Consider the following 10,347-nt stretch of genomic DNA (forward strand, 5'->3'; position numbering starts at 1 on the left):
ATGTTGCCCGCGCGCTGAGATAATTGTGACTGACGCTTCTTTAGCTGAAGTCAGCAAATGCAAAGCTCGGGACTACTTTTGACATCACCCTTTTGAGCACGGATCCTCTGGTCCGTAAATTACGGACCAAGGGATATGATCCACTTTTTTTAGACCATTGATTTGGATGGATCCCACCTAGCTATTTAAAAGTGGGGTTCATCCAAATCAAAGGTCCTCATGCAATGGATCATCCCCTGATCTACAATTTACGGACCAAAAAATTTCTACTGCACCTTTGATAGCAAGGTCCCGGATGCGATCCATGCCCTTGCAAACCGTATTTTCCATCTACAATTATTTTTTATTTTTATTTTATTTTATAGCCTATAGATGTTTTTAATAACTCCGCATGAATTAATTTTTTATATGCCAATTTATTAAAGGAGAAGCCTAATTTACTAAAAATTTAGTGCGTTGGACAGACTTCGAAGAATATTAGAATATAATGATACTAATTTGAGGGAAATAGAACTAATTAACACTTTTAGGTGAAAATAATTGTGTTTTTTTTAGTAAATTCTGATTACGATGTGCCTTTTAAATATTCAACAAGGTTAAAAGAGCTATTGATAAATTGTAACTGAATAAAAAAATTTTAAAAAAAATTGAAACTATAAAAGGGGGAAAATCTATTTGATTCATTTTAATGCGCAATCTATTTAACTCATCTAACCTTCTTTAGAAATTTATTTGATTCATTTTAATTAAACAATTGTCTATTTAATTCATCTAACCTTTCTTTTTTTTTTCAACCAACTTAATAGATTCAAGATTTGTTACACTTTTCAAACTTTCCCACTTGATTTATCCAACCCAAAGTCTACAGAAATTTCAACAACCGCTTAGCACTACCGATCTATTGAACGATCAACTTGCCCAACTCACCAAGCTCTCAACAACTTCACTCAAATTGCAAAGATCATCTAACTCACCAAAGCTACTCGGCTCAACCTAAACCATCCTACCCATTATACTCATTATACAATCCAAGCCTAACACTGCTCATCAAAACCAGCCCCCACACAGTCTGCCTTGTTGAAATTAACCAATTCGATAAACACAATAAACTTGTCCCGCTTACAAAATTACACTAATCAAATGAAATTAATAATTAAATATTATTGAAAATTATAAAAAAAATAGATTAAATGGAATGACAACATTACTGACAAAAAATTAAACAAAAGCATGTGAAATGGTAAAATGAAAAAAAAAAAACAAAGTAGCCCAACAAGATTAATATAGTTCATCTTATTATAAAACTAGATTTAGGATTTAGCAGATTTAATAACTGTAAGCTTGTTCATAGATAAAAAGTAACAAGTCAGTCAGTTATTGATTTCGTTCATCTTCTTCCGACACCCTTCATCCGCCCTCATTCACCCTTCTCATCGACCAAACAGAGCGCCGCATTAGCTCTATCAAAAAATGCATCTGTCAGCGCTGTGCTCGAAGACAAAGCAGCATCAAGCAAAGCAAGAACCTGCAACACGAACAAAGAAAGCAGCATCAATCTCACAGTTAGATGTAATGCAATTGTAGCAACAGAAGATAGACAGACCTCTTCTTTATCTATGCCCAACTCTACCATCTTGACTGGTTCAGAGATTTGCCTGCGAAGTGAAAAGAGTGATGTGAAGGAGAACGGGGTGACTACCAGTTCGTCGCTAACAATGTACGTTAATTTCTTGCAGAAGCTTCCCTTAGGAAAATCTAATCTCTTGGGTGATGTTTTGGGATCTATTAGCAGTGCCCGTTTTGCCTTTCTACCATAATGGAAAGGCGAGGAGCAGTAGTACCTCGTTGCGCTTAGTCTGCAGCGGTAGTCACATGCGTAGTACATTTCTTCCCTCGCCACCTCTACTTCAATAACTCGATTGTTGCAGTTGAAATATGGCGGAAGCTTAGGATTAAGTAGTCTCTCATCGCAGCCTGCAACCATGTAACCTGACGTGTGCAATTGCCTTGCACTGCCATACAAGTTATTAAGACATGTAATCTTACATCGACCGCCCAGCTGCTTCTTTAAAGTACCCAATGGGAATGTGAGGAAACTGAAAATTTCATTAACAAAATCCTGACTAGCTTCAGCATACAGCACCTTGTTCCCCACAAGAGACAGCTTGATTTTGTATATAATCTTCTTCTTGTCAAACGCCTCGATTGCGACTGTTTTTTTTACAGGAGGAGGAACTGAAAACTTGGGGGAGATATCTCCCTCCTTGCGCAATAAAACATCAGTCAGTGGAGTGTCGGAAACGAGGGATCTTTTAAGAATATGCCAAACCTGCATGCATTGAATTTATAGGAATGGTGATTCTTCCTTGATAATTCTCAGTTAGAGAATGAAAATTACCTGTGCTCGTTTTATTCCTATCGATCTCTCTTCGAGGCCAGTCCAGTCACCACAGCAACCGAAAAAAGACGACGTCGCGTGCTCAATCGATGCTACCAAAAGAGCATCAGTAACAAGAAATTTATCCCCCCTGATGAATACGCCACGACACTCTTCGTAATTAACATTGTCTTGATTGAGATCGTAGCTAATTGCCTCGTCCATGCCCTCACCACAATGGCATTCGAGGCTTGAATAATAGCTGAACGCACGAAAAGAGCAAACTTGGGTTGTATCGCATGTGTATAACTCTCCCATTTCATCAATATTAATCTTTAGCTTCTGGCATTTTACTCCAGATGAATTCACCGGGTTCGTCAACATCGATCTGCACGCTTCCGTGGCAAGGTATTTCTTGTCGAGACGTTCGACGCCTTGGTAAAGCTTATCGAAGCAACCCAAGTTCGACTTCTTGTTGAGAAGGCGGACGACGGTGCCGACAGGTAGCGTGAGGAAGCTGAGTAGAACATCCACGAAATCCAAGTCCGATTCGACAAAAGCAACGCAGTCCTTGGTCTTGTTCACAAAGACTTTTAGGGTGATTTTCTGCTCATCAGTGGCCATGTCGAATTAGCTCAGGCAACGTCGGAGGAGGAGATAGAACAGAGAACTTGTTTGAATCTTGTGTAAATACTGCGGAATATTTATGGTAGTAACTTGCCATGCCGATTACTTAAGGAGTTAACTAAAGAAATTTATGGGGCTTTAAATTTTTTTTGGAGTTGCCGCGCGTGGTTTAAGTGCAATTATCACGGAGAATTCTGAACGTCAATAATTGCTTAGGAATGGGGCTCAATAATTGCTTAGGAATGTGTCGCCACTTATTAGAAAATTAATTAAATGTATGGATTAGTTATATTTTTAATGCTACAAAATTATTATCGAATTATACAAATTATTTAAAATAAATAATTAATTATTTAGAAGACTAATTTCCTGATTTAGTGTTTGATTGGAGTGGTGAATTAATTATTCAAGGGGGGTAATCCTCACTTCAAGGACTGTCCTATATAATTTTAAAGACAGATAATCCATGAAAAGTTTTGCATAACACATCGGTCATATGACTTGCGAGATATTGCACATACCCCCTGGCCTGTTATAATTCTATCGCGTACAAGATCAACTGTGCTAGTGATAGAAAAGGTTGTTATAGTATATAAATGTAATTATTTAAGATAATTAATTTTTATTTTACTTTTGAACTAATAGTATGAATTTGTGTCAAACAAATTGTTTTTACAGGGTAGCTTTATTGGATCCCACGAAAAATTACTGCTTCTCGGACTAGTTTCATTTATGTTCTATTTATTTAGGAGGAAGAAAATAAAAATTATGAAAAAAAAAATATATTATGATTTCTTTTTTACTTTGTGAAAAAAACGATAAATTATATTTCTTACCCCTATTGACTCATTTTCCTTTCTTTTATTTACCTAATGAACACATAGATTTATAAATCCATCGATCTATCATTTTTTTCATTATGTTTGCTTCCGTCCAAATAAGGAGGAAAGTAATTCCGTCCTTCCACATTTCAAAGTCCACAATTATTTCTCGAAGTAGCCACTGACCTCACACCATTGTGACTAGGGGTGGGCATAATTCAGTTCAAATCAGAAAAACCGACCGAACCGAAAAATTTTGGTTTTTTTGTTCGGTTTTTTCGGTATTTCAGCCGGTTTCGGTTTAAGTTTTTTAAAATTCGGTTATTCGGTTCGGTTTCCGGTTTTGACTCCCAAAAAACCGAAAAAACCGAACCGGCCGTATTATACTTAAAACATTATTTTTATAGATATTTGATCATACAAGTGGATTAATTTCTAATTATTTATAATATAATAGCATAATCAAATTATATATCTATATTTACTTATTGTTACCGGATAATAAAATTTTAATATTATTTTAAATTCATAATTATTTTAATAAATTGATACTTTTTCTTTGTCTCTAAACTAATATTTGTAGTAGCACAAAATCAATTTAATTCATTATATAAACCGTATATAACCGACCGTATAAATCGGACCGTATTACATAAAAACCGAACCGAACCGTAATAAAATAGTTTGATTTTGGATCAAAAATCTTTAAAACTGAAACCGAAAAAATAAAACTGTAGTAGAGTAAAACCGGACCAAACCGGCCGATACCCACCCCTAATTATGACATCCTCTTCCTTCGAGATGTCCTTTTCCTATCGGTGGCCACGCGAGGGCCCTGCGCACGACAGGGAGGAGGTGGGCCTACGAGATCAAGCAACCTCGGAGGTTGCGTGTGCTAAAAGGTAGCTTGTGGGGCCGACGGTCCTACAAGGGCGAGAACAACCGACTAATCTTCTTTGATGACTGTACTTTGCTTTTGATCTAGAAGATCTGCTAGGGGTTGCTAAGGTTTTAGGCAAGGGGCATTTGGAACTCCATGCAAAGCAGTGTTGGAGGACACAACAACGATAGTGGTGAAGTAGTTAAATGATGCTAGGTCGGCTAGAGAGATTTAGTAGCTGACGGAGGTAGTAGGGAGAATAAAACATGAGAATGTGGTGCTGAAAGGATACCACTACTCCAAAGGCGAGAAGCTTAGCTTACCGTGTATGAGTACTATAGCTAGAGGATTTGTGAAAAAATAATTCAGACATGATAAGATTAAATTCTCACGTTATTAGTTTATTTTTTTATTTATTTTCTTGATAATTTCTTATTACTCGATCTTTCTATTTTTATGGATCTAGTCCTAGCCGATCCTATTTTTATGGATCTCGTCATCTTTGTTTTTATTATTTGTGGTGTATTTAAAGGATCATAGAGGTGTGTAGAAAGCATCTCGATGTAAGGTTTTCTTTCATAAATTAAATTTCTATTTGTCCTATTCTTCTTGTGTGTTGTGTGCTTTGGGTGTGCTATCCTATCTGATTATAGACTAACATCGGGTTTCAGAACTTTGACATTATAGAACATCCAAGAATCCACGATTCCACAAAATATCTGGCATCCCACAAGTTGTTGCGAAGGAGAACGGCGGAGTGTCATTTCCCTATCCGATGCTAACCCCTCAAATTACACTGTGTGGGCAATAAAGACAGAGGCGATTCTTAATGCCCAGGGAGTCTGGGAGCGGTGGAGACAGCGGAAGGAGCCCAAGTAGATATAAAAAAGGACAAAAGGCGCGTGCATACATCTTGCAATGTATCCCCGAAGACATCCTTCTCCAGATTGCAAAAAAGAAGACGACGAAGGAAGTTTGGGACAACCTCAAGACTAGGTACCTTGGTAGTGATCGGGTAAAGAAGGCACGCGTACAAACGTTGAAGAGCGAGTTTGACGCCCTCCGGATGAAGGAGACCGAGACGATTGATGAGTTTGTTGGCAAACTCAACGCCATGAGCAGCAAGTTCTCCACTCTTAGTGCCACGCTTGAAGATTCCTTTTTGGTAAAGAAGTTGCTTGATTTTGTCCCTGATAAGTTCTTCCCTATTGTTGTCGGTATTGAACAGTTTCACGATCTTGAGACGATACCATTTGAGGAGACTATTGGGTGACTAAAGGCGTACGAGGAACGAACACTACGATTATGCGGCAACACCAATGACACTGAAGGTGAGCTCCTACTTACTCATGCCGAATGACAAATGCGACAAAAGGGAGCAACGTGGGCACTTCGTCAGGAGGCAAGGGGCATGGGTCCAGCAGCCCTAGTCGTGGCAAATGGCGTGGGCATGGGCAGGGGAGCGGTCGTGGCCGTGGTACGCCGAGCCAAGACAGTGCAAGAGGCACTAACAGCAACGACAGAGGCACTCGTGACAAGAGTCGTATAAAGTGTTTCAATTGTGAGAAAATGGGGCATTATGCATCTGAATGCTACAACAAGCGTCGTGATGATGAGGCTTACCTCACTTGCGCCACCAATGAAGAGCCAGCACTGATGATGATCGTGTCCCACGAGGAGTCTGACACTAGGCGTGAGCGGCAGGATACCATTCTGCTCAGTGAAGATAGGTTGCTACCGGAGATATACTGCGGCGTTAATAAAAGAGATAAAGACGTCTGGTACCTTGATAACGGTGTCAGCAACCACATGACTGGCCATCGCAAGGAGTTTCAAAAACTAGATGAAACCATCACCGGGAGGGTGAGGTTTGGCGATGGATCAACCATTGAGATCATGGGCAAGGGGACGGTTGTATTCGAATGCAGAAACGACGATCGGAAGGCTCTCCACGAGGTATACTACATTCCGAAACTTTGTAGTAATATCATAAGTCTCGGTCAATTGACAGAAATTGGGAACGAGGTGCACATAGAAAGAGATACCATGAAGGTGATTGATAGGAGCGGGAAGCTCTTGATGTTGGTAAAGCGAACACAAAATCACTTGTACAAGATAACCTTGAAGACATTCAAGCAAGTCTGTCTCCTAGCAAGCCTAGAAGACCCAACCTGGTTATGGCATACAATGCTCGGACATGCCAATTCCCATGACTTGAAGCTGTTAGGGGAGAAGAAATCGATGGTTGATGTGCCTCTATTGCCCCAGCCGAACAAGCTTTGTGAGGTGTGTCTGATCGCCAAGCATGCAAGGTCGCCATTCCCGTGCCAAGCAAACTTTAGAGTGGAGAAGCCGTTGGAACTTATCCATGCTGATATTTGTGGGCCAATCTCATCATGTACACTAGCCGGTAACAAGTACTTCTTTCTGATTGTTGATGATTTCACAAGGTGGATGTGAGTGTTTATATTGGCAGCAAAGAATGATGCATTCCGAGCATTCAAGAAGTTCAAATTATTGACAGAGAATAAGACTGAATACAAGATCAAAACACACCAGACAGATCGGGGCGGCGAGTTTCTATCCATGGAGTTCACTCAGTTCTATGAAAATGAAGGAATCGAGCGACATCTTACGGCTCCCTACACACCCCAACAAAATGGTGTTATGGAGCGTCGTAATCACACCGTGATGGCCATGGCAAGATCTCTCCTCAAGGGTACACATATGCCGGCAAAGTTCTGGGGAGAGGCGGTTGGGCATGTTGTCTATCTGTTAAACCGTCTCCCAACTAAGGCGCTAGGAGAGCGCACGCCATTTGAAGCTTGGATGGGGAGAAAGTCACATCTTGCCCACTTGAGAGTGTTTGGTTGTGCTGCATATGTAAAAACTGCAGCCCCTCACCTTAAGAAACCTAACGACAGAAGCTCACCCATGGTATACTTGGGTGTCGAGGAAGGTTGCAAAGCTCATCGTCTATTTGATCCAAGGCATGACAAGCTACAAGTAAGTAGACATGTGATGTTTCGAGAAAATTGTGAATGGACATGGAATGCAGGTGCTAACAATGAAGAAAAGGTATCAGTGTTTATGGTTGTGGATGCATTAGGCACCGACGAAGTGATTGTTGCAGCAAACATTGAGGCCGTAGCGGAATATGTCATAACACCAGCAGTAGCCGTGGTACCCATGACATGAGCGTCAAGTCCATCTACACCATCATCGAACACCCATACATTTCCTGGCCTTCGATAACAAACTCACCCGAGTCTTATGAAGGACCAGTCCGTTTTAGATCCATTCTTGATATCTACACCAACACTGAGAAAGTGGTTGGTATTGATGAAGGGTGAGGTGATGATGGTGATATCTGAAGAGCTGACATGTTATCAAGAAGCTGCAACCGAGGCTTGCTGGTATGAAGCAATGGAGAAAGAGCTTAAATCTATTGAGATGAACAATACTTGGAACCTAACTGAGCTCCCATTAAGCCACAAGCCTATCGGCCTAAAGTGGGTGTTTAAATTTAAGAAAAATTTAGATGGGAAAGTCGTTAAGCACAAAGCAAGATTAGTGGCTAAAGGCTATGTACAAAGACAAGGCATCGACTTTGAAGAAGCGTTTGTGCCTGTCGCTAGACTTGACACTATTCGAGTCATTCTTGCGCTTGCGGCAAATCAAAGCTGGGAGGTACACCATCTAGATGTGAAGTCAACATTTCTTAACGGAGAGTTAGAAGAAGAAATATATGTCACTCAACCAGAAGGATTTGAAGTACAAAATCAGAAACATAAGGTATACAGGTTGTCCAAGGCCCTCTATGGATTGCGGCAAGCTCCACGAGCTTGGAACATGCGTTTGAACAGGAGTCTGGAAGAGCTTGGCTTCAAAAAATGTACTCAAGAACATGCAGTATATACAAGAGGTGAAGGAGAAGCAAGTATACTTGTTGGAGTATATGTCGACGATCTCATCGTGACAGAAAGTAGCACAGAGAAAATCAACAAGTTCAAACAACAAATGATGACAGAATTTGAGATGAGTGATTTGGGTCTTCTCTCCTACTACTTAGGGATTGAAGTGGAGCAACAGAAGAGCCGAATTTTACTTAGACAATCAGCTTATGCCAAGAAAATTCTATCTCAGTTCAAGATGGCAGACTGCAATGCCACAAAGCATCCAATGGAACCCAAGACACAGTTGCATAAGGACTTTGAAGGGACTCCAGTTGACGCCACGGAGTACAAGCATATTATTGGTTGTCTTAGATATTTGCTACACACACGGCCGGACCTCTCATACTCTGTTGGAATGACGAGCAGATACATGGAGAGGCCTACGATCATGCATCACAAGGCAGTTAAATAGATTCTCAAGTATTTGAAAGGTACAATCTATTTTAGGCTTGTTTATATAAAGGGATCCCAGGAAATTGGTATATTTGGCTACTCAGACAGTGATTTAGCCGGCGATCTGGATGGGAGGAAAAGCACAAGTGGAATGACTTTCTATTTTAATGAAAGTTTGGTGTCCTGGAATTCACAGAAGCAGAAGACAGTGGCGCTCTCATCGTGTGAGGCAGAGTTCATGGCAGCCGCAACTGCAGCCTGCCATGCTTTGTGGTTGAGGAGCCTTTCCAGCGAATTAACCGATGTAGAGCCAAAGCCGGTAACTTTGTTTGTTGACAACAAATCTACCATAGCTCTCATGAAGAATCTGGTATTCCATGATCGAAGCAAGCTTATAGATACAATGTTTCATTTTATCAGAGAATGTATTGAAAGGGGACAGATTGTGGTTGAGTTCGTTAACATCGGAGAACAGCGAGCTGATGCGTTAACTAAAGCATTGCCAGGAGTGAAGTTAGCTGCCATGCGACAACTACTTCGCGTCCGTGATTTATAACCATGTCAAGATTAGGGGGAGTAATGTGAGAAAATAATCCAGACATGATAAGGTTAAATCCCCACGTCGCAAGTTTATTTTTTTTATTTATTTTCTTGATAATTTCTTATTACTCGATCTTCCTGTTGAGTTTTGAGTTTAATTCAAACTATTTCTTTACTTATTGTACTACATAGATGTATGCATTTAGTCCCACATTGCTAAGCAAAGAAAGGCATATGCAATATTTCATCCACTATCATTCATCATTGAAATCATGCAGGTCCCTCTATTGGCAATGCTTGAAAGTACATTCTATTGAGGCAGGAAAACGAGGAAGAAAAACAAAGGCAAAAGGTAAGTTATAGTGGGATATGATAAATACACGAACATATAATGTCACTCTTCCACAAAGAATTTACTGAAAAAAAAAACAATATCATCTCTGCAGGATAGGAAATTGCAAATTCAGCCTGCAGCAAGATAGGAAAATTCACTTTTCTCAAGACCAAACACAAGCTCTGGCCGTTCTACAAACAATAGCTTAAATAACAGTTTTGTCAGTGCTTCCCCTTCAATTAGGAGGCAAACAACCATCAAGGAAAGTGAAGGTTTGATAAAGAATTCAGTAAATTAAGCAGGGAGCAACAGTATACAAAGGGCGTAGTATGTTGCAAAAACAGAAGACGTTGATCAACTATAGGCACAACCCTAGTACTAAAGAAGACGTGCCATCTGAGATCACCATAACATTTTCT

At 40.1% G+C, this 10,347-nt stretch overlaps 1 protein-coding gene across 1 annotated transcript; it reads right to left on the minus strand.

Annotated features, from left to right (window-relative positions):
• Window positions 1-1,417: 1,417 nt before the first annotated feature.
• LOC122014046 lies at window positions 1,418-3,001 on the minus strand. Its single transcript, XM_042570239.1, has 3 exons — window positions 2,399-3,001; window positions 1,604-2,329; window positions 1,418-1,525 (listed from the first exon to the last, which is right to left on the minus strand). Exons 1-3 carry the CDS (start codon window positions 2,999-3,001, stop codon window positions 1,418-1,420), a joined length of 1,437 nt encoding a protein of 478 aa, XP_042426173.1.
• Window positions 3,002-10,347: the final 7,346 nt, after the last annotated feature.

This window comes from Zingiber officinale, chromosome 8B (genome assembly GCF_018446385.1).
Source record: "Zingiber officinale cultivar Zhangliang chromosome 8B, Zo_v1.1, whole genome shotgun sequence".
Classification (NCBI taxonomy): Eukaryota; Viridiplantae; Streptophyta; class Magnoliopsida; order Zingiberales; family Zingiberaceae; genus Zingiber; species Zingiber officinale.

Excerpts from the sequence above, each read along its gene's own strand:
- LOC122014046 (XM_042570239.1), bottom strand. The coding sequence starts at position 3,001 with ATGGCCACTGATGAGCAGAAAATCACCCTAAAAGTCTTTGTGAACAAG. Across the intron at positions 2,330-2,398 it reads TAGGAATAAAACGAGCACAG|GTTTGGCATATTCTTAAAAG; the intron begins GTAATTTTCATT and ends CAATGCATGCAG. Across the intron at positions 1,526-1,603 it reads TGGGCATAGATAAAGAAGAG|GTTCTTGCTTTGCTTGATGC; the intron begins GTCTGTCTATCT and ends TTCGTGTTGCAG.